Below are 26,929 nucleotides of genomic sequence, written 5' to 3'. Positions count from 1 at the left end.
AGCCAAGACCACAGGAGAGCCTGCCTCAAAAATAAAATGCAGAAGAGTAGAGAAGAGAAAATAGCTGGAGAGATAGATGTCTTATCAGGTAATGGCGCTCGCTGCCAAGCTGGACTCCCAGGGCACGCATGGTGGAAGGAAAGTACCGGTTCTCAGCAGCTGTTCTCTGACTGCCACACACCACACTCAAACACCCAACATAAAATACACAAAATACACAATCAAAATCTGAAGATGTAGTCGCACTATGTAGACCAGGCTGGTCTTAAACTCACAGAGATCTGCATGCTTCTGTCTCCCAAGCGCTGAGAATAAAGGCACGTGCTACCATGACTGCCCCAAATAAATGTATTTTAAAGTATATGTACACACACACACACAGAGAGAGAGAGAGAGAGAGAGAGAGAGAGAGAGAGAGAGAGAGAGTACTGTCCTTGTAATTTGTTAATCAGTTCAACGTTCAACTCAGTCCCCATTTATTAAAAGTTTTTAAATTTTTTTATGGTGAGAAAAAGGTGTGTCTTGAATTAACCAGCTGGACTCAGTTTAGATGATGCCAATGGCAGGGATGGAGGAGGGGCGTGCCACCATCCCCAAGGAGAAGACAGCTTTCAAGAGTTGGTCCTCTTTCCACTGTGTTCGTTCCAGGAATCCAACTCAGAATTTGAGTTTGACTGCAAGTGCCTTTACCCTGAGTCAACTCTCCAGTCCTTTACAGAAAAGCCTGAACACATGTCTTCCACAGGGGCTTCCAAATCTTCTATCCCACCAGTGTGAAAGCGTTCCCTTGGCACAGGGAGTGTATTAGGCTGTGCCTTGTCTGGGTGCACTTCTCAGGGCTGAAGACCTTGAGCCAGTCTCTCCCGTGTTAGGTGTGTACTGTCCTAAGATTGGGAAGGGAAGGGCCGATGAGAACTGAAGAACAGGACAGACCCCAGAGTACTGACTAGGAGGGGCCAGGTCCGCGGCCGTCCCTGTTGAGGGATGAGTGAGCAAAACCAGGAACGTTTGGGGTTTTGTGAAATCTGGTTTCACAGGAGCGTGGGATAAAGTTAGAGTGGTGGGGAGTACATGTCTGGAGTCAGATTCAGGGGTAGGAAATTTGGTTGGTCTCAGAGGCAGTAAGGGTCAAGAGCACAGGTCCGAATTGAGCTATGGGCACCTCCTGGGGCGGCTGGAACTGGAGGAATAGGACGTGTTCAGTTACAACCTGGGGTCGCATAGCGGTAGGGTCCTAGAAAGATGTGATTGAAACACAGGGTCGCAGAGAAGGGGAATAAGCACACTCGGGGGAGGCGGGTGTTGCCTGTCGCTCAAGTTGCCTGTCGGTACTGGGAGAGTCCCGACCTCTGGTGGCACCGGCGGGAACGGTACCTCGCCAGACTTCAGTGAGCACCGCAGTCTTCATGACGCCTCTGTAGCACAGGAGCCATGGGGAACCACAAGGAAGGCTAAGTTCCCCTAGGTCTCACGCGCGCTTTCAGATCGGGGAGAGAGGCACCGCGACCACATCTGGACCGCCCTAGCCAGCGGCGGAATCCCACCAGACCACGTGAATTCTAGGGGTGGCCCCCCGCGCCTCCGCCTACAGCTGCCGTTGCCTTATAAGGCGGGGCCGGGCGGCGCCGGGGGAGTGGCTGCAGCCGCCCCTGCCCCTGCTGGCCCTGGCCAGCTGCTGGGATCCACCACCCTGCGCAGCGCAGCCGCCGCGGAGCAGAGGAGCGCACACAGTCGGCCATGGGCAAGTCAGGTGAGTTGCCCGTTTAGCCCGCGGGAGTGCTGGGATGGCTCCGGGACACTCGCTGTCACCCTGTCCCGCCTGGGGCCTGGTCCCCTGGGAATCCCCTGGAGTCCCCGCAGCTCTCGTTGCAATGCGTGACCCCTGAGTGGGGATGGAGAGCACGCGGAGCAAAGCGCCCAAAGGCGCAGCTGCGGCTTCTTCTGGTTCAACCTGGGAGCAGAGGTAGCGGAAAGACCACCAGGAGGGAGAGAAAGAAAGGAGAGGGAAAGCGATGGAGGGTCCTTCTGGCTTCGAGCCAGGGATTGCGTCAGGGAGGGTTTCCAAGCGCTGATGGGGATAGCTCTCTGAGTCTGCCGAGGCGTGGCTTTGCTTTGTTTCCAAGTGAGGACAAAGTTACAGTTGGAAAAAGTCACCAAACTGTGACAGCACCCGTGGCTGTGAAACAGCTAGTCCGGTCCCAGTCCCACTAAGGCGGCTCTGGGAATCCTTTTCGCTCTCTTTAGGAGCATCTCCTTAGTGCCCTCTGTGCCAGGCTGGGTGCTGTGCAGACCCGCTCCCCCTGTGATCTCTGCCCTGTTGCCGCCCAAACTCATCACTGTGACTGTGAGGTTGAAATGTCTGAAAACCAGCTTTCCCGTCGCTCCCTGCTTCCCGCCCCCTTTGCTGAACAGCTGTGCTGGCTGGCTCGCACTCAGGTTACTTCCCCTGGGTGTCCTGGCCCAGTCTTCACCACTCCGATTACCCAGCGGGAAACCCTCCCTGCCCCTCTGTGCTCAACTCTTCAAATCTGTGAAGGGGATCCCATCCCTAATGTCACCCTCCTCCTACAGAGGGACATCTCACACCCTGCATCACCTGCCCTCACTCCCACAAAGACAAGGGATAGGTGTTGGACAATAGATTTACTTCTCCCAGATTTATCCCTTCTGGACATTTTTTTGGGACATCATTTCTTCCTCACAGAAGGCTCTAAAGCCCTGGTTCTCAGCTTGTGAGTCGTGACCCTTTGGGGTGGAACCACCCTTCCACAGAGGTCGCCTAAGACCATCAGAAAACACAGATGCTTAAATTATGATTCATAAGAATAGTGAAACTACAGTTATGAAGCAGCAATGAAAATAATTTTATAGTTGGGAGTCACCACAACATGAGGAACTGTATTAAAAGGCCGCAGCACTAGGAAGGTTGAGAACCATTGCCCTAAAGGAACAATGAAGTCAATGGGCTGTCAGTCCCAGATGAGGAAGGCTGGTTCCCTTCTTGGGTCTGTCCTCCAGGACCAGGACTCAAGAGATGCACAGGAAATGGCCTCCGTGACCTGGTCCTAACCTGCTTTTCCTCCAACTTGAATGACAGGCCTGGTTTGCAAGGCTGGCCTTACTAATCATTTGCTACGTGATGTGAAGTAAGGTCTTCCTCTGCATCAGTTTACCCATCTGTACAAAGAGGGTGACCCATATGACCCCCAAGATCCTTTGCAGTGGAAAGGATGATGTCACATAATTAAAAGAACGAGATGAAAAATGGGGCAAATGATGTCAGATGTGAGAAGGACTTTTGACATCTCTACTTGAAAAAATTAACTCCTTCCTCTCTAGACTTATGAGGCAGTCCAGGGATTCTCTAAAGCTGCGTTTCATTTTATTGATATCTATTGTTACTATTACTGCTATAAGACAAGATCTCATTGTGGACCTCTGTCTAACCTGAAACTCACTATGTTGACCAAACTGATCTCAGACTCACAGAGATCCACCTGCATCTGTACCTCTCTGGTTGCTGGGAGTAAAGGTGGACCACCCGCCCCACCCCCACCCCAGCCCCTAAGATACATTTTGATTGATTGTTTCCAGCCCTGCTCTAAGACACAATTTTCTACAACTGCACCTGTGCCATCATCCTTCTACCTGCTCTCCCCCATCTGTCTCTGTGTCCCCTCCCTCCACATCTGTCCTTTCTTCCAAGCTGTGGACCCGGTGCCACGGAGGGCCAGCCAATGTTTAGGAAATGAGGGAGGATGGTGGGGGAGAGACTTCGGTAAGAGGTGGGAATGATCTTGATTCAGACCATGAAGGGAGGTGGGGGAGGCACACGAGAGAGGTGTCCTCTGTGAAGACCATCAAAGGAGTGTGAAGAAAGTGACCCATTCTAGAGGGTCCTGGGAGGTTCTGGGTCATCTTAGGGATACGGGGTGCCACTGAGCAGGGTGGGAGAGACTAGAGGCTGGGAGCAGAGAGATTACCTCCCCACAGACAGGGGTGGTGCAAGCACCTCGGGCCTGGCTTCTGAAACTGTCTGCTTGCAAAAGAAGTAGTTTTACTCAATAAACTGTTAAACAACTCCAGGTACACAGGCATGTAGAACAAGTATATGAATCAAATATTTGCTGATCGTAAATCACACAGAAGCTTATTTTATTATGTGTGTATGTTCTGTGTGTGTTTGTGTGTACGTGGGGTGGGTGTTTGTGTGTACGTGGGGTGGGTGTGTGTTTGAGGGCTACAGGTAGACAGTGGGTGTCGTCTTCAGTTACCCACTTCCTTATCTTTGGAAGCAGGGTCTCTCACTGAACCTGGAGCTGACTGACTCAGCTGGACTAGCTGGCCAGCAAGCCCCAGGATCCTCCTCTCTCTGCCTTTCTAGCTCTGGACTACAGGCATAACCGCTGTGCCCAGTCGTTTCATTGTGTCGTTGTTGTTGTTTCTAAGCAGGGGTGCTGGGGACCCCAACTTTGATCCTCACGCTTGCATGGCAAGTATTTTATCAGAAGCCACTTTCCCCTGCTTTAAAAGAAAAGAAACTTATTTTCAAACAGTTCTTTAGGACACACACACACATTTGAGACAGGGTCTCACTAGGTAACCTTGACTGTGTAGACCAGGTTGGACTCAACAAACTCACAGAGACTCACCCACCTCTACCTCCTGAAGTGCTGGGATTAAAGGCCTGTGTTATCTATCATGCCTGTAGTAAGGAGACTGCTTGTTCATTCCCGGCTGCTCAGCCCTGAAATAATCACACAGAAACTATATCATACAAAACACTGCTTGGCCCGTTAGCTCTAGCTTCTTATTGGCTAACTCTTACATCTTTATTTAACCCATTTCTAGTAATCTGTGTATCTCCACGTGGCTGTGGCTTACCAGCTAAAGTTCCATCCAGCTCCAGCACGGCTACAAGGCTTCTCTCTACTCCACCTTTGTTCTCCCAGCATTCAGTTTAGTTTTCCCTGCCTACCTCTGTTCCACAGCATACAGAGGGAAATCACACATCACACGCCCAGTTTATTGTTGGAACTTCTGTCCTAACTCAAGACAAAATTCATTCAATGATTTTTTTAGTTTATTTTTTGGTACGAGGGCTTGAACCCAGGGCCTTGTACATGCCAAGCAAGTAGTGCTGAGCTACATCCCTAGCTCTTCAGAGACTTTTTATGACCCTCAAGTGAGTAACTCAACAGCAATTTTTAAAACCAAGCTTTCTAGGGCCAACAAAATGGGTCACTGGATAAAGGTTTTGCTGCCAAGCCTGAGGACTCGAATTTGACCTCCGTAACCTACACAATAGGGTGAGAGAGTCAACTCCCCCAAGCTGTCCTCTGACCTCCACACACAGATCTGAAAAAAAAATGTAAATAAAAATAAATAAATTACAAACTCAAGCATTCTAACAGGACTCAATCCTCAGCTACGCTAACTTGACTGAGAAATGGCAGTAGGAAAATACTATGCTTTCTGTAATTACCATTATATTTCTATAAGAGCAGAATGTTTTGTGTGTGCAATAAAGACACTGAAATCCATAACAAATGAGCCGAGCTCCTCAAGAAGTGCCAGGGGCAGCGCCTGGTGTGACAGTGTAGATGCAGTGCACAGCGGTAATCTGGTGACTTGGGAGCCAAGGCTGTGGAGAGACTGACCAGACAACCTGTAAGGAACTATCAGAGGCACCTCAGTTTCATTCTCGTGCTTGAGTTTGAATCGAGTTTTGGTAGTCGCACATTCAGAAATCTTTTATTGTTGCCGACCGTTTCGCCACCTCTACATTCAGTTGTGTGCCAGGGAAGCTGTGGTCTAGGGCAAAGTTGGGAACCAGAGAGGAGGAAGGATGGACTTGCCAGTGGCGATCTTGGGCAGACTTGATGACAACTTTCAAGGAATAGAAGGGAAGATGAGATGCATAAGTGTGGCCCGAAAGCGATGCTGGTGCAGATTGTGGGACCAGAAGCAGGTTGCGGCAGGTAGAGCCAGGTGCCCCCACTCACTCGCTAGCTCTCTCTCCCAGGCCCACGTCCTTCATAGTCACACATGACTGCATCTTCTAAGGTCCCCAGAGAGAAAGTAACTCTTCTGGATGACTCAGACCCAGTGAGCCTGCTGCACAAACCCAACCCTGAAGATCCAGGCCCCAGTCGAGGCTTCGGGGAGGTGCCTCTCCGCAATACCCATTTACGTGGGAGTTCTATCCGGCTCCCAAAAGGCCATGTAAGGAATCAGTCCCTGCCTCATTGGGCCGCAGTTTGGCCTCGTGGAACAGAACTCAGATACACCCCAGAGCTTCAGGGTGAGTGTGAGAAATCCCCTAACGCCATCATACAACTGCCAAGGCTCAATCCTAGAGAGCTTGGGCTGGTGCTGGAAGTTCTCAGTCCTGCCTGCAGCCCTGGTCTCCCTGCATGGCCTCTGTACACCAGGTGTGCTCAGACCTAAGATTGCAATAACCCTCTGCCTTGAATAATAGTGATCGTCAATCATTTGGCCTCTTGTTGTATGCTAGGCCATGGAGTTAGGTATTTTATGTTACTAACCTCTTCAGCAGCACTCTAGGCCATGGCCTCGTCATATTATGTCGGGACCAGTATGTGAACAAATTAGGATTAGAATTTAGCTCTGACTGGTGTCTGTGTGTGTGTGTGTGTGTGTGTGTGTGTGTGTGTGCGCGCGCGCGCGTGTACGCGCACGCGCGCGCACAGAGCCTAGCCTTCTGAACTGTGTGCTTCCACAGCACACTGACCACATGACTTCACTCCAGTTCCCATCACAAACGGACTCTGATTAGATCCACACAAATACTCCAATTGTCTCTAACACTCTTGGTGTCTCAGACACTGGACCCCTAACATCAGAGGGTATCAGAGCAGAAGGCCAGGAATTTTCTTCTGGGTGAGCCCCTGGGACCACTACAGGAAGAGGCCACGTGGGCCAGGGCAACCCCATCAGCCCCCGCTCATCTGTTCATTTCCGGGCCGGCCTCATGTGAAGGGTTTCCCTACTTTGAGGACATCTTGAAACCCGCAGCTGTCATCTTCCGTATTCAGAGGGGAGCCCGGGGCCCAGGGGACAGAAACTTGTCGCTAAGGAAGGCCGGGCCCTTGAGCAGCCTGAGCAAGCACTCTCCTGTCTGGCAGCTTCCGTCATTCAAGGACCATGTGTACACTTGGGCGCCTTTCAAACAGACCAGCCTGAAGGAGGCCATCACTCCAAGAAATGGATCCCTTGCCTACAGGCAGCTGAACAACACTTGGTAGCCTATTCTTGCCATCAGGAAAAGGGGGTGTTGGGTGGAAAATAGCAAGTGTGCAGGATTCGGGGTGGGAGAGAGGCAAGGGAAGGATGCTGTTAGGTCTGGCTTTAACCAGGGCCTCCTGGGTCTAAGTGACCTGAGACCATTCGTTCACTGCCCCAGGCGCCGATTTCTCATCTGATACAGCAGGGATCTAGTCCTCGTACAGGGATCTAGTCCTCGCACTGTCTCTGAACCTCATTCCTTTGCTCATTCACTGACTCAGCAAATTTCCAGGCTTGGAGGAACTTTAAAAATTGTTTCCCAGCTGAGCAGTGGTGGTGATTGCCTATAACCCGAGCACTTGGGAAGCAGAAGCAGGCAGATCTCTGTGAGTTTGAGGCCAGCCTGGTCTACAGAGTGAGTTCTAGGACAGGCAGGACTACACAGAGAAATCCTGTCTTGAAAAAGAAAAAAAGCAAAAAGCAAAATTGTTTTCTCTCCAATTATCTGCTTTCTACCATTCCCAAAGATGCAAAACCAGTTTTGTCCCAAAGGCTAGAGCAATTTGCTTTCCAGCCTCTTGTCAAGAGTATGGAGGGGCCTGTTCTCCAACTTTTGTGGGGAGTCTGGAGAGGGCAGTGGTCAGGGAGGGGGAAGCTGAGGAATGAGCCTGTCTGCCCAAAGCAGGGATGTGGGGGGCTAAGGGCAGCTCTCAGAATCCCTCTGCTCTCCTCAGTCCCCTAAAAGGAAGCGGAATAGCCCCACCTAGAATGTGCAGCCTTGCATTCCCGCGGACAGCTGGGGCTGTGGCCTCTGCTCTAGCCTCTGCAGTCTCCTGCAGCCCTCTCTCCGAGGATGAGGACACTCTTGAGAAATGCGAGAGATCAGAGGAAGCTGCCCCTGTGGGCTCCTTTCCCCTATTGCTCCTTTCTGCTGCTCCCCCCCCCCCAAGCTTGAATGGCATATTCCACTGCTCCATGGTAACCATGGGTTGGGGGCAGAGCTTCAGAACAGGGCCTTCCTTCAAGTCTAAATCCCTCCTGATGGCACCCCTTGAGCAGGAAGGGAATCTGGGCAGGCTGCTGTCCCTGCAAAGCGCCTTTTTTCCTAGTTTAGTCATAAATGTGTCAGGACATCCCATAGAGGTGGCGGGAGGTTAACGAGGTCTTCATGGCCCCGTGGGAGATGAGCAAGAGAAAGCAGGAGCCCAGGGCAGATAGGTCTGCCTGTCCCCTCCTTCTGGCTCTTCAGCAAAATGAAGTGTGGATCCTGCCCTTCCCCCCGACCCTGGGACAGCTGAGGGCCCACCCTGCCTGGCTGTGGGCGGCTGGTTTTACTCTGACTTTATCTGTGTTGGGGTTTTTCTATAGCAGTAGGGCGTGCCTCGGCCTGGGTGTGGTCACCATTGATAACTTGCCTCCTAGGGCTCTCATCCTGCTCGGAGTGGGAGGGGATGCCTAAGATAGCTCTAAGTGGCTGGAGGGCCCCCTGGCTTCCAGCTATGGGTCTCTGTTGAGACCTGGTGACTCCTTGCAGAAGCCCCGGTTGAGGGAGCCTGACCCTGCTGGGGCCTGTGCCTGGCGTCAGCTTCTGGCACTGACCTTGTGTTGGTTCAGGAACTTTCACTTTTGTTCCCGGAACTTCCTCCATTCTGGGAGTACAGTGACCTAGTTTTTAGAAGTCACACACACGTCTCTGACAAAATGCCTGCGGGGCCTACAGCACACTGGGGTCCAGTGCAGACTGACCCCAACCCACAAGCTGCTTTAAACTGACGCCCTTTCTTCTGGGTCCTGTCATAGCCTGGCCCTTTCTGCACCTTTGGCCTCCTCCTCCTGCCTCCTGAACCTGGAACACCCTTTCCAGGGAGTTCTTGTGACACTGCACGTGTCACCAAGTCTCAAGTGTCCCTTACGGTGTCCCAGCAGACCTTCTCTGGCCTATTTGAGTCGTGGGAACTAGTTTAGGATGGATATGGGCCTTTTTCAGTGTGACCGCGTAACTCAGACAAGCCCTTTTATAACCCTGTCTGTTTACCGAAGAGTGGGAAACTCCTCTAAGTCACAGGCCTGTTCCTCACCTTCCTCTCCAGCTCCTGATAGAATCATACAAGGAATGGAGACAAACTGGCTTGCATGGCCCAGTGGTAGCTTGCTGCCTTCTGGGAGGGAGCCCTGTCCAGTCCCCAGAAAGCTTTATGACAATCCAGAAAAGGCACATATTTCTAAAGAGAGATGCAGATTTCAGATATCACACTATTGGCACAACGGAACCAAGCAATTGGAATGGCCCCAGGCGTCTCATGCTTGGGGGAAGGAGAAGGCTACAACCCCAGTGCCAGCCGTGGGGAGGGACTTGCCTTCCAGGAGGAGACTTCCTGGAACGCTGGCTGCTGGAAAGAAGGCTTGCTGCGTGGGGCCCACCTTTAGCAGAACGGCTTCCTTATTCACAATTTGCCTGACCTTGCGTCAGGTCTCCCCAGATGGACATAGGGAGAGGGGGCACTGGGTCCTTTGTTCCTCTTCTCACTGTGGCCACATTGTCACCTTTCTCTGCCTTCCACTGTTATTTATCTTGGAATAGTGAGGACAGGAATGGCTGTTTCAGAGTGCTGAGGACAGGGTGAACCCCCACTTGTCGGGGCTGCCAGAGTTCAGGCTTGTTCCCTGAAAGCTCCAGGAACTTTCTGACTGGGAGAAAGGGACCTTCTGATTCCTGGCTGACATCCTGCCCTTCTTGCCTGCCAGCTCCAGCTTTGTCCCGTAGGACCCCAGAATTCCCCAGAGAACTCTCCCCCCCCCCCCCGCAACCCCAGTCTTCCAGTCTGATCTCAGTGTGTGCTTACTCTCACAAGACCCCACTTGTGCAAGGCAGGGCAGAGCGCCCCTGGCCTAGGAGCCATAGTTGCCACATTATCCTGCTGGTTCCCTAGCTCACTAAAAAAGATGAAACTTGTGACTTGTGCCCAGGAGTTGCTCTTGTTCCCGTTTATCCCCTGGCCTCCATGGTCTTTGAAAGACTGATTTGATGTCCTCAGTCCCACATCAGCGTGCCAAACCGGAACTCTTCCTTGAGGTGCCCCGTTGTCAAGTGAGATCACCCAGCTGTCAAGCAGCTCCAGGGTCCTTCCCCTTGGAAACTCGACACTTAGCTAAACACCACCCGTTTCCTCCCACCTCAGGAGACCTGAAGTCTGTCTTTTGTAACACAAAGGTGTGAACCTTCTCTGGCCACCAGGACGTGAGGACTTCTGGTTGTGACTCCACCCTCTGTCTTAAGCTGAGTCATTATTTTCACGTTTACCTCTGTTTGCTTCGCCATCTGTTACCCCAAACCTCACAAAACCTTTCTAACCCTGCCCCACCATATGTTCTGAGACTGGATCGCCTACACAATCTTGCTGGACCCTACAGCCCCCAAGGGCGGTCTGCTTCCTCTATAGTTTGTCAGAAAGTCCAAGGACACCGCGGTCACCAGCCACGAGCGACATTTCTTCCTCCCTCCTGCCTGCAGTTGGCCCCAGGACTTCCTTCATGACTGTGGTTGCGCCTTTCCTACCTCCGCCAAAAGACAGGCTCCCGGCAGATGGACCAGCCTGATCTCGCTCACAGTCCTCTCAGTACCCCAGGTCTACAGGGAGGGGTGGATTCCTAGGTTCCTAACACATGTGATCTTATCCCTTATCCTGGCCCCTTGCTCCAGGCTCCTCTTGTACCTTTACTATTCTCTGCATCTTCCTTCTCTGTGTGAGCTTTGGAGGTCCGGGTTCGGCATCACGTCGGGCAGTGCTCAGGGAGTAGACATGTGGATTAGAGTGGGTCTGAACTGATGGTCAGTACTTGGGTGGGTGGATGTGGCTGCTCAACAAATGATGAATTGATGGATGGGTAAGTGCTGGAAATGGAAAAATGAGTGGATGCTTGACATTGGATGTGGATGCAAAGCAGATGGATGTTTGGTGAAAGGTGATTGGCTGGCGGGACGGATGGACGGTTTGGGACAAGTATTGAATAGATAAAAGATACTAGAAGGATGGGGTTGTTTCGGATCTGAAGCAGTATGGGTTTTGTCCACTCTCGCTCTTCATCCATCTGCTATTTCCCTAACCCCAGCCCTCTGGTCTTGTCTCTGCTGAAGTCATCATTCAGTTGGGCACAGGCTCTTTCCCCGCTGCAGCCTCACCCAGCAGATCACACCCTCCTTTCCCATCACTATGGAGTCCTTTTCTATACTCTCCTCTTACTCCATCCCTCAATGCTGCTTTATTTGGTCCTCCCTCTTTATCTGGCTTATTTGACTCTCTCTCTCTCTCTCTCTCTCTCTCTCTCTCTCTCTGTGTGTGTGTGTGTGTGTGCGCGCGTGTGTGTGTGTGTGTGTGTGTGTGTGTGTGTCCCCTTATTCTCTCCTTCCTTTCCTCTCCCTTCCCCACATCTTTTGTTTTCACTGGTCCAACATGGTATCATCCACACTAGCTAAGCTATTCTTCCCTGAGCTCCCAACACCAGCTCTTCCCAGAGTCTACTGGTCTCGTCTGAGGTTTGCCGTCACCTTCAGACATTGTCTCTTAGATGTCTGACCAGCTCTCTCCCTTCCTCAGCCCCAAGAGCATCTTTCAGAAACGCTCTCCCTGCTTCGGCTTAGTCATCTCCCATTGCCTCAGATAAAGGTTCAAATCCCCAACGTGGCCCGGAAGATCCTACATAATCCGCAGATCTCTGGTCTGCAGAGACACGGAGGGTGACAGGGGTGTGGAGACAAGATGAACACTGGTGTGGACCAGGATGGAGAAGAGGCGGGCAGTCTCTGCGTGTCCTGAAGCATGCCTATATACCTTCAGAGGGTCTCCCCTTTGCACTGAGCTGTTCTCCATCCTTCTGTCGTTCTAGCTTCCAAACAGTTCAATAACGAGGTCCTGAAGGCCCACAACGAGTACCGGGCTAAGCACGGTGTCCCTCCACTGAAGCTTTGCAAGAAGCTCAACCAAGAAGCTCAGCAGTGAGTCCCCAGCCCCAGACGGATGCTAGCCCTTCAAGGAGCTGCTTCTGCACTCATAGAGGGGTCCTGGGGGGTTGAAGGGATGTGGTTGGAGTTCCAGTACAGCCAGGCTTAAGGACCACTCTGCTACCAGCACGGGCAGGTTCCCTCTGCTCCCGAGTGTCAGTGTGCTCTTCTGAAAATGGAATTGTCCGATGCCTGGGGCGGTGTTTCCACTGTCCCTCTGGGAACCCAGATAGGGAAAGCAATTCAGTCATACTAGATCAAAACTCAGACGCTGGATCGGGGTGGAGGGTCCTAAGTTGGGGTGAAGGGTCCCTAGGTTGGGCCTGCTCTGAGGAGACATGTTATGCAGGTATTCAGAGGCCCTTGCCAGCACAAGAATCCTCAAACACAGCCCAGAGTCCAGTCGTGGCCAGTGTGGGGAGAACCTTGCGTGGGCATCCTACGACCAGACAGGTAGGACACCCTTGACTCTTCTTCTCTCTGCCCATCTGGACCCGGGATGACACTATGCCCTTTGTGGCTCAGTGATGGTGTGGCCACAGGCCCAGGAAGGGAGAGGAGGCCCTGAATTCTCAGCATCTGCTCCAGGGCTGACCTCAGTGGCTGGCTTGGAGCCAGGAAGCTGGGAGCCGGGAACGGAGGAGTCAGACTGCAGTTCAGATGCGTGGGCGCCAGGGACTGCAACACTGCATCCAATGGCAGCCTGGCTCTGTGGGCCCTGGAGCAACCTTGATGGTTTCTAAATTATTATTTTTTTACACTGTAGGTATATTGCTCTTATTATAGAAAAAAAGAAAAGAATTGAGCATTTTTATTTTCTTTAAAAAAATAAAATAAAAGGAAGACTAAAAAGATGATTTTTCTGCCCTGAGCCTGGGAGGGAATGACCCCACCCCACTGAGCAAGCATTCTTGAGTCTCTATTTCCTATAACTCTGAAGTAGCTTTTTAGGAAAAAAAAAAAAAAAGAGAGAGAGAGAGATGTCACAATCCCTGAGCTTTCTCCAAACCCCAGGAGGAAAAGACTTCTCTCCAGCCTCACATTCCCCGGAGCTCCCAAGGGGATCCCCCAGCTGCCTGGTTCCCCTAGTACATCAGCCCCCCTCCCCAACCCCAAGAGCTATGTCCCTGAAAGGCAGCTGATGATGGGGTCTCTCCGCCTCCCCCTCAGTCAGCAGACTAGGGGCCCAGGGCTGCCGCCTCTCCTGACTGGGCCCTAAGGATGCTATTCTAGCCCAGCCTGTGTTGGATTTCTCTGGCCTTAGTTTTCCCATTCCTACACAAAGAGGCTTGAGCTGATGTCTTCTGGTTACACAGGAGAGTCTTGGGAGAGCTTTTAAATCTTTTCCAATCCCTGGGTCTCTCCTCCAGAACCAATAGAGTAGAAGAAGGCCCTGGGCCTCTGCTTCATTTAAATAGTCCCCAGGCATGGCTGATATGAACTTCAAAAACTAGCAGCAACAGTAGGGAACTTGGTAGAGATGAAGAATCACAGTCCCCTTAGGACCTGCTTTAATCAGGCTCTAAGTTGTAACAAGGTTCTAGGGTGACCCATCTTGACTCCTGTGTCCTGAGTTGTAACTGTGTCATTGGGATCAACGGATCCCTGGGAAACGCTATCTCACCCCATGGCTGAGAGTGGATGCTCAGATGAGGGCCTTGCTGGTGGCAGCGACTACCTTTGACCTGCTGGCTCAACTGCATTTACTCAGGCCTATTTTAGAAACAGACCCCGGGTAGAGTGAGGATAGCCTCCTAGGAGTTCAGATCATTGCTAGAAGGTCCTCGGGATGTGCTGCGTTCAACCTTTTTATTGTAGCGGCCCAGAGCAGAAAAGGCCTTGCCTAGGATGCCACGGTGGATCAGTGGCAGGATGTAGGCTTCCTTATCTGGGGACCATGGCTTAACCCTGGGTCAGTGCTCATCCCAACGAAGGTTGTGTCTTCATCACGAGTCCCCAGGAGTCTGCGGGAGGAACCCTCGTGTTTTACTTCATCAGCACGTCGTCAGACATGCGGGCGTGGACTCCGGGTGGTTTGGGGTCTGTGGGAGAAGACGGAGGGGGCGTGTAGACTCTGTGACTTAGTTCACTCGTGCCTTTTCTGTCCAGGAAAGGAAGTGGCTGATCGGTGGTACAGTGAAATCAAGAACTACAACTTCCAGCAGCCTGGCTTCACCTCAGGGACCGGTGAGTAGCAATGGCGCCTGGGCTGAATGGTGTCTTTAGAAGGTTCGTTCTTTCCCTCCTGCACTGGCTCAGTCATGTTTCTCCAGCCGAGCTGTCCAGGAACCAAAGCCTCCTTTTCTCAGCACCTGTCCACCTCACCCCACCGCACCATCATCCCACACCTTACTCTTTCTTCATCTGAGGGTACCCAGGATGCTGATCCCGCCCCCTCCATTACATCCCCAGTCAGCTCAAAGTTTAGTGTGTTCCCCTCACTGCAGCGTGTTCCCCTTACTGCATTGTTCCCATCACTGCAGCGTGTTCCCCTTACTGCATTGTTCCCCTCACTGCAGCGTGTTCCCCTTACTGCATTGTTCCCCTCACTGCAGCATGTTCCCCTCACTGCAGTGTGTTCCCCTCACTGCAGCATGTTTCCCTCACTGCAGTGTGTTCCCCTCACTGCAGCATGTTCTCCTCACTGCAGCATGTTCTCACTGCAATGTGTTCCCCTCACTGGAGTCTGGATTTGAGCTGGGTGCTTCTTTCTTGAACTAGTATCTGAGCACATCTGACTGACTGGTTGTCCTGCCTCTGGTGTTTCTTCCGCCTCAGCTGCTCTCCTGGTTGCACTGCTGTGGCTCCCTGGAGGCTGTCAGGAAAGGGTCAGGCCAGTCTTCACCTTCCCTCCTTCACACCTCCCTCCTCTTCCTGCCTGTTCTCCACACCTCATGGTACTAGGGGGTTTCCCTTCCTCTTGCATTCTAGGCTGCGGTTCAGGTGAGCCTAAGATTCAGGAAAGCTTGGCTCTTCCTAGCTTCTGCCGTTGTGGTGTGAACTTGAGTCAGTTCTGGTGGTGGTCTCCCAGGCGCTTCTGGGAATTGGTGATGCAGAACTGGAGGAGACCACCTTTGTTATAGACATTTTAGGACGAGCAGTAAACGTGTGTGTGTGTGTGTGTGTGTGTGTGTGTGTGTGTGTGTGTGTTTGCAGATACATGTGTGTGCGTAAGTGTGTAAGATGCGAATGTGTGTGAAAAGGTTGTTGTCTAAGGTCTTCCTCAGTTGCTCTCCACCTTAGTTTTTGAGATAGGGTTTCTCACTGAATTTGAGCTCAGTGACTTGACTGCCCAGCCAATGAGCTCCAACCCCCACCCCAGGCAAGCTTTTTGCACCAGTGCTTAGGATGAGCCACTTCCCCAGCCCTGAGCAGTAAACATTTATCTGGGCAGCTCTTCTGGTTTCTGAGGTCCTTCTGCCTCATTTGCAGGCCTCACTGCCCCACCCCCACCTCCCCTCTTTTCCTAAGAAGTGACTCAGACCCTTCTTGGGCCCCAGACAGGGTAGGAAGGAATGTGTATCTGATTCAAAGCACCAGAGAAACTGAAAGGGGGAGGGGTTCCCTCCGCACCCCAACCCCTCCATCCCACCTACATAAGGGTAGAGCCACTCTGGGCCTCCCATCCCCTGGAGAGTTTCTTCAGAAGCAGGAAATGACAAGTTCTCGCTGTTTCCTGTGGCTTACTGCTCACCCTGTCCAGGAAGGGTTCTTGCAACTCTAGGTACAGACCTGGGACAGTTTCTTGTTCAGTTTGCACCCCCCTTCCAAAGTTGCCAGACTGAGCAGCAGAAAGCAGCCACCAGAGCTTCAGATAACAATGACCCTGTCACTGAATGAAGAGGAGGGAGCAGTGGTTAAGGATACAGATAGTGTCCAGAAACTTTCATAAGTGAGGTTCTTGAGCAACCAGACACATGCTGGATCTCGGAGCTGCGTGTGCTTGATGCTTATTAAGTGATTGTATCCTCAGCTGCGCTAGCCTCCAAGGCGGCAGACTGAGACCTACAAAGAGGTCTCCGCGTGTCTTCTGGTCTTACCTGGTGCCTCTTCCATGGCCCCTACACCAAGAGACGGTGCCTGGACAACACTGGGGACAAATGACACTGGAGACGCAGGCAGGAGTAGAGCATCACTCCGTGTTATAGAACTGAGGCTTCCGGAACCTTGAGGATTGCCAGGTCCATCCTGCCCGAATCCCTCAGTTCCTGGCTTCTCCCTGCTTGTGTTTTGGGATTCCCTGACCTGAGTTCATATAGGCAAAAGGCCTGTGAGATACCTCGCAGTCTGCTTGGACTGACAGCCCCTCTCCCAGCAGCCTTCCCTGATAACACCTACTCACTGGTCCCTGCTATGTGCTGAATGGAAAAAAACACTCTTACTTTGTTCTGACCTGGTTAAGTGAGTAGATTTATTTATTCTAAATGAGGACTAGTCTGACCTGGCATGGCATCTGAATGCCATCTAAGTTTCTGGTTTCTTGTGTATGTTTTCCTGGGTTGTGTGTGTGTCCTCTTTTGCACTGTCACAGCAATGAAAGGGTTGTCTCGTTCCTTCCTGTCTTCGTACGTTGTTTCTTTGCAAGGATATGCTGTAATGTGTTCAGTGTGGTTTTTCAAAGCCATATTCTACGAAGTTTCGGTCCTCAGCTGGAAAGAGGATGTGATCCCCTTAAGGGGTGGAGACAAAGAAGAAAAGAAAAAGGAACTGTTGTTGGAAGTTAGTGATAGAAACCACTATGTATCTGCCGTTGCTAAGGAAGTTGTGTCTCTTAATTCATCTGTAAATACCATAAGGGGATTGATTATCTGTGCAAGCGGAAATCTCCACAGAGAAGATTGCTCAGTGTCCTCCCTTAAAAAGAAGCTACCATGGGCATCTAGCCACTGATGCACACTTTCTGTCCAACTAGTTGCTTGGCAACCAGTGGATGATGGAAGTTTCCTTCTTCTCTGGGAAGCAGAGGGGAAAATGGTCGATAGCCAAAGCCTGTGGTCACTTTAGAGTAGCCTGCGGGAGAAAGGGCTTGAGCCCTGGCTAAGAGGCAGCCAGAGAAGCAGGACTGCCTGGCAAGGCTGCCCAGTGCCTGGAGCTGTTAACCACAACAGAACAACCAAGGGTGGCCAGGACAGAAGGGGCGCTCTCCTCAGAGCTAAAAACCAGAGTTTCTAGAGCCGAGGGCAATACAAACAATGCAAATCTAGAGATAAGAAAGATTTAGAATCTGACCTAGGCAACTTTTCTTTTGCTTTAAAAAAAAAAAATCTTTGAGATAGGATTTCTTTGTGTGGCTTAAGGAAGCTTGAATTTGCCACATACTCCAGGATGACCTGGAGCTCACGATCTTCCTGCCTCTGCCCTAAGTGCTGAAGTTTCAAGATTTAAAAATGATGGGCCTGTGAGATGGCTCAGAGTCATTGCCTGGATTTAGATGCCAGCCTGAGTTTAGGTAGGAGAGAACTGACTCCTAAAGGCATTCTCTGACCTCCTTCATGTGTGCTCCGAGGCATACTTGTGCCCCCCAACACGCACACGCATGCACACATGCACACACACACGTGTGCACACACACATACACACACATGCGTGCACACACATATGCACACACACACATGTACACACACATGCATCCACACATACATGTACACACATATGTGCACACACATACACACAGACATGTACACACACATGCATGCACACACACACACACTCACAGACAAATGGAAATTTTGTTTTGTTTGTTTTTGCTTTTGTTTTTCAAGACAGGGTTTCTCTGCGTAGCCTTGACTGTCCTGGAACTCATTCTGTAGATCAGGCTGGCCACAAACTCAGAGATCCACCTGCCTCTGCCTCCTGAGTGCTGGGATTAAAGGTGTGTGCCTCTAGGCCTGACGACAAATTTAATTTTAAATATAAATGACATATATATATATATATATAAATATATATATATATATATATATATATGCATGAACTAGGCACAGTGATAGGAAGATAGCCCCAATCTTTGACTTCAAAGCCAGTGAAGGCCAAGGAATAAGTAAGAATAGAAATCAGTGGGTGTAGGCAAACTTTTCTTTTCTCCCTTCCAGTTCCCAAGTAACCAACATGGAGGCTCAATACTAATTATAAATGCTTACCCAATAGCTCAGGCTTGTTACTAGTTAACACTTACATGTAAATGAACCAATATTTCTTATCTATGCTTCGCCACATGACTTGGTACCTTTTCTGCATGTCCATCTTACTATCTTGCTTCTCTTCATCTGCTTTTGACTCCCAGCTCTGCCCTTTCTGTTCCCAGCATTCTCAATTTGGCCCTTCTGCCCAACCTTACCCTGTTCTGCTGTAGCCCAGTCAGCTTCTTTATTAACCAATGAGAGTAATATATACTTACAGTAGACAAAGATTGTTCCACAGCAAGTGGGGCAGGATTATAGCTCAGTTGGTAGAGTGCTTGCCTTGCATGCTTGAGGCCCTGGGTTCAATCCTCAGCTCCACACAAGCTGGGTGTGTAAACACAGGAGGTCCTGGGTATAATCCCCAGCTTCACATAAACTGGGTGTGTAACACAGGAGGTTCTGGATTGATCCTTAGCTCCACACAAGCTGGGTGTGTGACACAGGAGTTCCTGGGTATAATCCCCAGCTCCACATAAACTGGGTGTGTAACACAGGAGGTCCTGGGCTTAATCCCCAACTCCATACAAGATGGGTGTGTAACACAGGGGGTCCTGGGTACAATCCCCAGCTCCACACAAGCTGAGTGTGTAACACAGAAGGTCCTGGGTCCAATCTCCAGCACTGTATGGAAGCTGGTGTGCGGGCACATACTGTAATACAAGAGGGGAGGCTGGATGATCAGAAGGTCAAGATCATTCTTGCCTACATATTGAATATGAAGCTTCCCTGAGATACAGAGACCCTAGCTTAAAAAAAGAAAAAAAAAAAAGAGGAAACCTTGGCAATTGCTGGCAGTTTCAGTGCCAAGCCCACCTGCTTTCCTGATTCTCAGAATGTAATGTTTCCTCTCTCTCCAGCCACAGTCAATGAACTGTGACTGACTCCCACGGAGAGCTATGGCCATACTTGGCTATGCCTGCCTTCCTATCTATGACTTTCCCTTTGAGAAGCCCACACTCCTGAGTAAGCCTTGATTTCTTCTAGGCACCTCCCTTTTCCACTCAACCTTCGTGTTTGAGCCTAACTTAAATGTCTTTAATAAACCCCAACTCTGCAAAACAAAAACAAAAACAAAAAATAAAACTTGTTCTTGCCATGTGGGTGTCATAGATGAAGGAGCCAGTAGAAATGGAGAAGGGGAAGACAGGGTGTAGGTCAGGGTAGAGAGGGCGATGTCTGGCAAATGAAAGAGTGATTGTGCAAGGCTTATTTAAATAAATGACATTTATTCAGATCTAAGGAACAAAAAACTGTTAGTCAGTAGGAGAGCTCCCAAGGGCTGGAAGTCTATGGTGGTAGAGTGTGTACTGGCATTTACAGTCTTGGGTTCAATTCTCAGTACTGGGGGAAAAAATATCCACATGTAGGCTGCTTTGAGCAAGGGTTCATTCCCACAGGGCTTTCTCCATAGGAAGCAGTTTACTGTGTTCAGGGAAAGGAAGGAAGGAAGCCACCAGGCCAGGGTATTAGCTTTCATTCCAGGTGCAGCTAGGAGTGTAAGATTTTGACTTGAGGGAGTTAAATAGATACGACTTATGTCTCAGGGTGATCTAACTATCTTTCCCATTCATTCACAATGGCATTTCCCATTCTCACAGTGACAAATGAATTAGAGAGGTCGGAAGTGGAGCCAAGAGCAGTCAGATGTTGCATCATTCCAAGACAGAAAGCCATGAATGAAGCCAAGGTTTCAGAAGAATACAGTTGAGCTAGATTTTAGAGTTGCATTCCTTGGGAATTAGCGGTAGATTGTTGTGAGGAATCCAGGAGAGGAAAGGATACAGGCTCATCCCTCAGCTATGTGCACAAAGATGCTGTTGATACCCGATGGGAAGTCAGCAGAGGAGCAAGTCTGGGGGACCAAAATCGAGAGTGAGATCTGGATAGATTGCATCTGTGTGTCATCCAAGTGGAAGTGTGTGGTGATTGTGTCAGGAGCAGAGCGCAGAGGACTGAACCGGGGAAATCCAGCTGGAAGTCAGGGAAAGATGAAGCTGCCTGAAGGGCAGAGTATAGAAAGGAAAGGAGAGAGTGCCTGGATTGAGGGTGAAGAAGCTGCGAGACCAAGATGGAGACAGGAGGGCTGCTAAGAGAGTAGTGTCCTGGAACCCAGTGGAGGGAGGAAGCTTTGAAAGGGAGGGACATGGACTGTGTAATGCTCCTGAGAGGTCAAGGGAGACACAGGGGTAAGAAGACCATCAGAAAATAACAGAGATTTAAGGAGTTCAGCCCGGGGGTCTGCAGAGACAGCTCAATGAGTGAGAACCTCTGTCGCTGTTGCAAAGGCCAGAGTTCAGTTCCCAGCGCCCACATGGTGGTTTACAACGATTCAAAACCCCGATTCCAAGCGGTCTGACTTCCTGGGTGACCATACAAATGCAGGCAAAACATTCATACACATAAAATGAAATTTAAAAATCTAAAACACAAAAAGTTCGGTTTTGGGGGTGCGCCACTGAGGGCTGGTGCCTGGAAGCTGAGGTCACAGGTACTGGGACCACTGTGCTTTGTCATGACCTCAGAGAGACTGTGAGAAAGTGCTGAGGTGGCCGAGGTCTGTGGGATTGATTGACACGTGCAGCCGTGTGCTTTGTTTCTTCTTCATGACTGGCATCTGCGAGTGTCTAATTTCCTGAGCCTGACAAGAGCATGCAGGTGTTGAGGGTCCCCTAAGCATCCTCTTCGGGGTCTGGCTGCCTCCTCATTGCTCCTCCCTTGTCTCCCACAGGCCACTTCACAGCCATGGTGTGGAAGAATACGAAGAAGATAGGCGTGGGGAAGGCATCGGCAAGCGACGGCTCCTCCTTTGTGGTGGCCAGATACTTTCCTGCAGGGAATGTCGTCAACCAGGGCTACTTCGAGGAAAATGTCCCACCTCCAAAGAAGTAACTCACCAGATGTCACGAGAAACTGGAGACACACGTATAAAGTGCCTATAGACAAACAAAGAGCCAGCCGAGGGTCTGCCCCTGTGGGTGCACTGTGCACACACAGGCAGCTGGCCATGAGCTCATCCCGGTTAAAGGATGGACATCCAAAACGTTTATCCCGAGGGTTGCCTAGACCACAGTTACTTAGATTTGGGTGAGATCAATCCTGACATCTTTTTGCTGTTGTTTTTTTGTTTTGTTTTGGTTTGGGTTTTTTTTTTTTTTTTTTTTTTTTGTTTTTTTTTTTTTTTGGTTTTTCGAGACAGGGTTTCTCTGTAGTTTTGGAGCCTGTCCTGGAACTAGCTTTTGTAGACCAGGCTGGCCTCGAACTCACAGTCGATCCACCTGTCTCTGCCTCCCGAGTGCTAGGATTAAAGGCGTGCGCCACCACCGCCCGGCTTGCTGTTAGTTTTTAAGCAGACTTCTTTTGTGTATCTCTTACTTCTAATATCTATCCGTGGACTTTGTGTATCCTGAATATTTGCCATGCTGAGAAGTAAGGCCGGTTGGTGTGAACTTCCTGTGTTGTAATCTCCTTTTGGTAGATTTTTGAAGAGTATTAAAACTTCCTTTAAATGTGACATAAAGCAGCTGGCGTTAGAGAGGCGTGACCAGTTCCATTCCACAGAGTCACTGAGATTTCTCGTTCTCAGCTGGAAGACATGATATCACCCCACACCCGCTGGGATTCCCTAATGGAATTGCCAAAGAGCAAATGGAGAAGGAAAAATAAACCCTTACTTCCTCGGGAGTTTTTACCCTTTAAAGAGCAAACGCCACGGCCACTAGCGCCTTTCACACCTCTTAAATTTCTGGGTTTACAGCACTGCTTCTGGCTTCTGGGAGCAGGGCTAGGTCTGGAATACAACCCTACCCCCCAGTCTCATCTTATTGGACCCTCACATGGCCTGGGCTTTTGGCCAAGGTCTTGGACTATGAAGTCAGTGGTGTAGGGGTGAGGATGAGGTCACGGGGGCCCTAGAGAAAACCCCACAGCCTCTGTCCTTCCCCAACCCAGGAGGCAGTAACCACCCAGGCTTGTCCAGGGCAGCTGAAGCTGTGACTGAGCTGTGGCTCCCTCCTGGAATGTGTGACAAGCCCAAATGCTCCCAGGAGGAGGCCCAAACAGGGAGATTAGGAAAGCCAATTTGACTTTGCGTTTTGTCCCAAACTATACACAGTTCCCTGTGAATAGAGGTTTAACCAGGTCCATTCAGGAGGGACCAAGCCAGAGGTCCAGTTGAGTGTCTCTGAAATTATGGCATCTCCTTCCGCCAATGGGAGGGTTGGAGGAAGGGGTTGTTGACCTAAGGACAGACCGAAGCTGCCGGTCTTTGTTAGACTGTGAACAGTTTCACACTGTGCCATTTGGCTCATCCAGGGATATCGACTAACGAGACAATAAAATCCTTTCCTTTTGTGTAATTTCTTCCTCTAATGCTTTTTGCTTATGGCTGAGATAATTCAGTACTCTGAATCCGTCTTGAACCACCCCACCTTCCCAGCCCTTCCCCAGAGGACAAATAGTCACTTTGGAAGTGTGCAACCTCCTAGCTCACAGATTAATGGACTACCTGCTCTGAGGGCAGACAGCCCTAGGCGTGAGGAATTTGAGCTCAAGCACATGGATTGACTGGTGAAACTGGAAACAAGGGAGTTTCAAACAGAGCCCCAGCAAATCTAAGCTATTTGCAGTCCAGTTATTAATGGTAAGGACAGGTGAGCCTGGCCTAGAGGCACAAGCCTGGAATCCTAACTACTCTGGAAACGGAGACAGAAGGATCAGAAATTCAAGGCCAATCCTGACCATTTAGTGAGGTCCTGTTTTAAAAAGAAAAAGGAAGGCAGGATCTGGCTTGCATGCCTGAGGCTCTACTGGCTTCAAAGCCCCAGCCTTGGAGGCAGATGCTCTAGAGGAGTAGATTGTGAGATGCTTTCCTGACCTTCCTACTGATAATTCTGTATATCTTTGAAAATGTCCTTGATTAAGGATTTGTAATATGATATCAATCTATAAGGTTAGAATATTAGGGTCTCCTCCCCAGGAATTCCCCAAATATGAAAAATTCTGAGCTGGGCAGGAAGAGAGGGTGAGCGGAATAGACAGGAAGGAGCCCTTTTCTGGCTGCACCAAACAAACAGCCAGTGACTTCCCGGTGACTCCTAGGGACACCAGCATAGGCATATCACCAGGTGACGGAAGCTGGACGGAAGCCAGCCTCTAAGCCGGAGTCTGTTTCCACCATCGGTTGAGACTAAGGAAGAAGCTGCTTTCCAGGACTGGAGTAGAGCCAGGCAGTGATGCTGGCTGAACAGATGGACACAGGCACACCCAGTCTCCCCGAGCAGCATGGCTGGACTAGCCCTTGCTATGTAGACTAGGCTGGCCTCAAACTGGCAGTTCCGCCTCAGTTCGTTCCTTCTTAAACTTTAAAAGAATGTTTCATTAACCAGGCGTGGGGGTGCACACCTTTAGTCCCAGCAGAGGCAGAAACAATCACAGGTAGTTCTCTGTGAGTTCGAGGCCAGCCTGATCCACCTAGCCAGTTCCAGGACAGCCAGGGCTTCATAAAGAGACCCTATATCATAGTGTTTTTAGTACCGTGATTAAACACCATGACCAAAAGCACTCGGGGCGGAAAGGGTTTATATAATCTTACACTTTTAGGTAACAAACAGTCCATCACTGAGGGAAGTCAGGGCAGGAACTCAAGCAGGGAAGGAGAGTCTATGGAGGAACGCTGTGGAAGACTTGCTTAACCTGATTTCTTATACCACCCAGGACCACCTGCCCCAGGATAGCACCAACCTCAGGGGAATGGTGGGGATGGGCCTTCCCACATCAATCATTAATGCAGGCAACACCTCCCATATGCGTACAGGCCAATCCAATAGAGATATTTTCTCAATTAAGATTCCCTCTTCCCAGATGCATCTAGGTCAACCAAAACACCCTGTCTCTAATCAAAACTCTGTGTGTATGTGTGTGTTTGTGTGTGTGTGTGTGTGTGTAAGAACAATTTTGTGGAGTTACTTGTGTTCTTCCAACTTATATGTGGGTTCCAGGAATTGGATTGGGAGTCAGGCTTGCTGGATGAGCATTTTACCTGCAGTCACCTCAGCACCACCCCCTACACATCCTTTTCAAATCTCAAGTAGTTCAAACTGGTCTAGAACTCAAGACTACATAGCTAAGGGTGACCTTGAACTCCTAATCCTCCTCTTTCTTTTCTTTCTTCTTCTTCTTCTTCTTCTTCTTCTTCTTCTTCTTCTTCTTCTTCTTCTTCTTCTTCTTCTTCTTCTTTTTCTTCTTCTTCTTCTTCTTTTTCTTTTCTTCTTTTTCTTCTTCTTCTTTTTCGGGGGGGTTTCTCTGTGTAGATTTGGAGTCTGTCCTGGAACTTGCTCTGTAGGCCAGGGTGGCCTCAAACTCACAGAGATCCACTTGCCTCTGCCTCCTGAGTGCTGGGATTAAAGGCATGCGCCACCACAGCCCCACCTATTTCTATCTCTTAATCCTGCTTGGATGACAGGAATGAGCCACCACACCTAGTTTATGTGGTTCTAGGGATCAAACCCAGGCTGTCCTGGCTGTCCTCTCCAGTGACTGCCTGTCCCAGTGAATGTATAGAAGGCAAACATTCTGTCCACTGAGCTATATCCCCAGTACAGTTTAATAAACTTTTTCCTTTATAAACTTTTAACTTTGAGACCGTCTACTACCTTGCCCAGGCTGGCCTGAATTTGTGATCCTCCCTCCTCAGACTCCTGAGCGCTGAGATACCCGTGGACCACCACACCCCACTTGTGTTGTTTTAAGGTCTGTGTTACCCAGGCTAATCTAAACTCCTGAGCTCAGAGACCTTCCTGCCTCTGCCTGCCAAGTAACGGGGATTCTGAGCTTTCTGTCTTGAGTTTGTTGAGGCCGGCAAGCTCTGCAATTAAGATCAGAGTACATGGCAGCTGAATTTGAGTTGAGCAAGCCTCTCCTGTCCAGGCCTCAGATGTCAGGTCTGTCAGGTCCTCCCGGATCAGCAATGATCTCTGGCTGGAGGAACACAGTGAGTGACTCCTTGTCCTGGTGCTCAGGGGTCTGTTGATCTACTTCGGGTAAATGTCCCAGCAAGTGGGGTCTGGCGGCTGGCTGGGATGCTGCTGGGAGTCAAGCATCCTCAGCAGCGGGAGTCAAGCATCCTTAGCAGCATCATGATGGCTCCTCCAGCCAAGTGGCCACTGCTTCTCAGGTGAAGAGAGCTGGGGAAGCATGCAGCGCTGAAAAACTCCCAGAGAGCGGGAAAGAGACTGGACGGTGGGGAAGTGAGCGGAGCCACACAGGGAATTCTCTGCCATGGGACTGGAACCTAAAAATTCCTCCAAAGAGGGAGACAGAAGCTCTGAACCTTTCTCTGGCACCACAGCCAAAGAGACTATCTGCCCCAGACATCGGGCATCAAGATGAGTAACTTCAATATTAAAGAGTAATTGTTTTTAAAAATAAACTTCAAATTACCAAGCTCCCCGAATAAAGAAAAGGCTCGGTTTTGAATAAAAAGATAATGAGAATCAAAGCCAACAAGAGAAAGGCTGGGAGGGGTCTGGATGAAGCTGGTAGTCTCCCTGAGAGGAGCACTCAGGAGGATCTAAAGGTTTGGAGTGGGGCTTAGAGTCCATAGTGAACATCAGAGTCTGAGCCAGGTCCTCCTTCACCAGCACAAGGACATTAAGTGGCAAGGCTGTTCTTTAGCGGCCACGCATCTCGGCTAGGCTCTGTCCACATCTGGAAAATGAGAATAGGTGTAGGTCTGCCAGACTGTGAGCCCTGGGTCGTGCGTTCCGAGCTGCTCGCACACCAAGCAGCCCCAGGCGTGACAAAACAGGCAGAGCCTGTAAAGCGGTTGGGGCGGCTGAACGCGAGGGAGAGCTGCTCCCAGCCGGGAGGTGACACTGCAGCCCCACCGTGCGGCCACAGGAGGCTCCTGCAACCCGCCAGGAGCTCCGCGAACGCCTACAGCCTCCCACCAGCGCCAATCAGCGACGGCAATAACGGCTAAGAAACAGCAGCTGGCATTTATTTGAACGTTTGCTGCGAACTAAACACTGTGCCTACTGCTGCACAGTTTTTTATTCCCATCTCACAGAAATGAAGTCAGAGGCCCGAGCGAATTTGTCAAAGTAACTCCGGATGGAGAGAACCGGCCAGGCACTGTCTCAGCATTTTACTTGATACTGGGAAATCTGGAGCGGGCGGTTTCCAAGCACTCCCGTCTTCCTGGTGCTGGCTGTCCTCTCCGTTTCTGCTCCACTGAGCGTCACCCACCTCTCAATTTCGAACGAAAATGGTGTCCTGACTACAAAAGTCAGAAGCCAAGGATTTGTCTTCTCAGATGCCCGGGAACATTGGCAGAAAAAGGGCCTTTGGGTCTAAGAACCAGAACGCGTAAAGTGGGTGGTCCCGGCTTCCTAGGAAGCGGCGGGCCCGGTGCCCTACACTCCGCTGGAGTTCTAGGCCTGCACCGCCCCCAGTTGCCTGGAGGACACTGGAAAGTCCTTTGTCGGGACTCCAACCTCCCAGG

General features: G+C 50.4%; 1 protein-coding gene across 1 annotated transcript; it reads left to right on the top strand.

The window, feature by feature from the left end:
- Positions 1 to 1,619: 1,619 nt before the first annotated feature.
- Glipr2 (GLI pathogenesis related 2) lies at positions 1,620 to 22,784 on the top strand. Its single transcript, XM_048420552.3, has 5 exons — positions 1,620 to 1,750; positions 12,133 to 12,241; positions 12,597 to 12,700; positions 14,357 to 14,434; positions 21,158 to 22,784. Exons 1-5 carry the CDS (start codon positions 1,738 to 1,740, stop codon positions 21,316 to 21,318), a joined length of 465 nt encoding a protein of 154 aa, XP_048276509.1. The 5' UTR covers positions 1,620 to 1,737; the 3' UTR covers positions 21,319 to 22,784.
- Positions 22,785 to 26,929: the final 4,145 nt, after the last annotated feature.

Source organism: Myodes glareolus, chromosome 16, assembly GCF_982192425.1.
Source record: "Myodes glareolus chromosome 16, mMyoGla1.1, whole genome shotgun sequence".
Lineage (NCBI taxonomy): Eukaryota > Metazoa > Chordata > Mammalia > Rodentia > Cricetidae > Myodes > Myodes glareolus.
This window is presented reverse-complemented; position numbering and strand designations above follow the sequence as displayed.

Excerpts from the sequence above, each read along its gene's own strand:
- Glipr2 (XM_048420552.3), top strand. Across the intron at positions 12,242-12,596 it reads CTCAACCAAGAAGCTCAGCA|GTATTCAGAGGCCCTTGCCA; the intron begins GTGAGTCCCCAG and ends CATGTTATGCAG. Across the intron at positions 12,701-14,356 it reads GGCATCCTACGACCAGACAG|GAAAGGAAGTGGCTGATCGG; the intron begins GTAGGACACCCT and ends TTTTCTGTCCAG.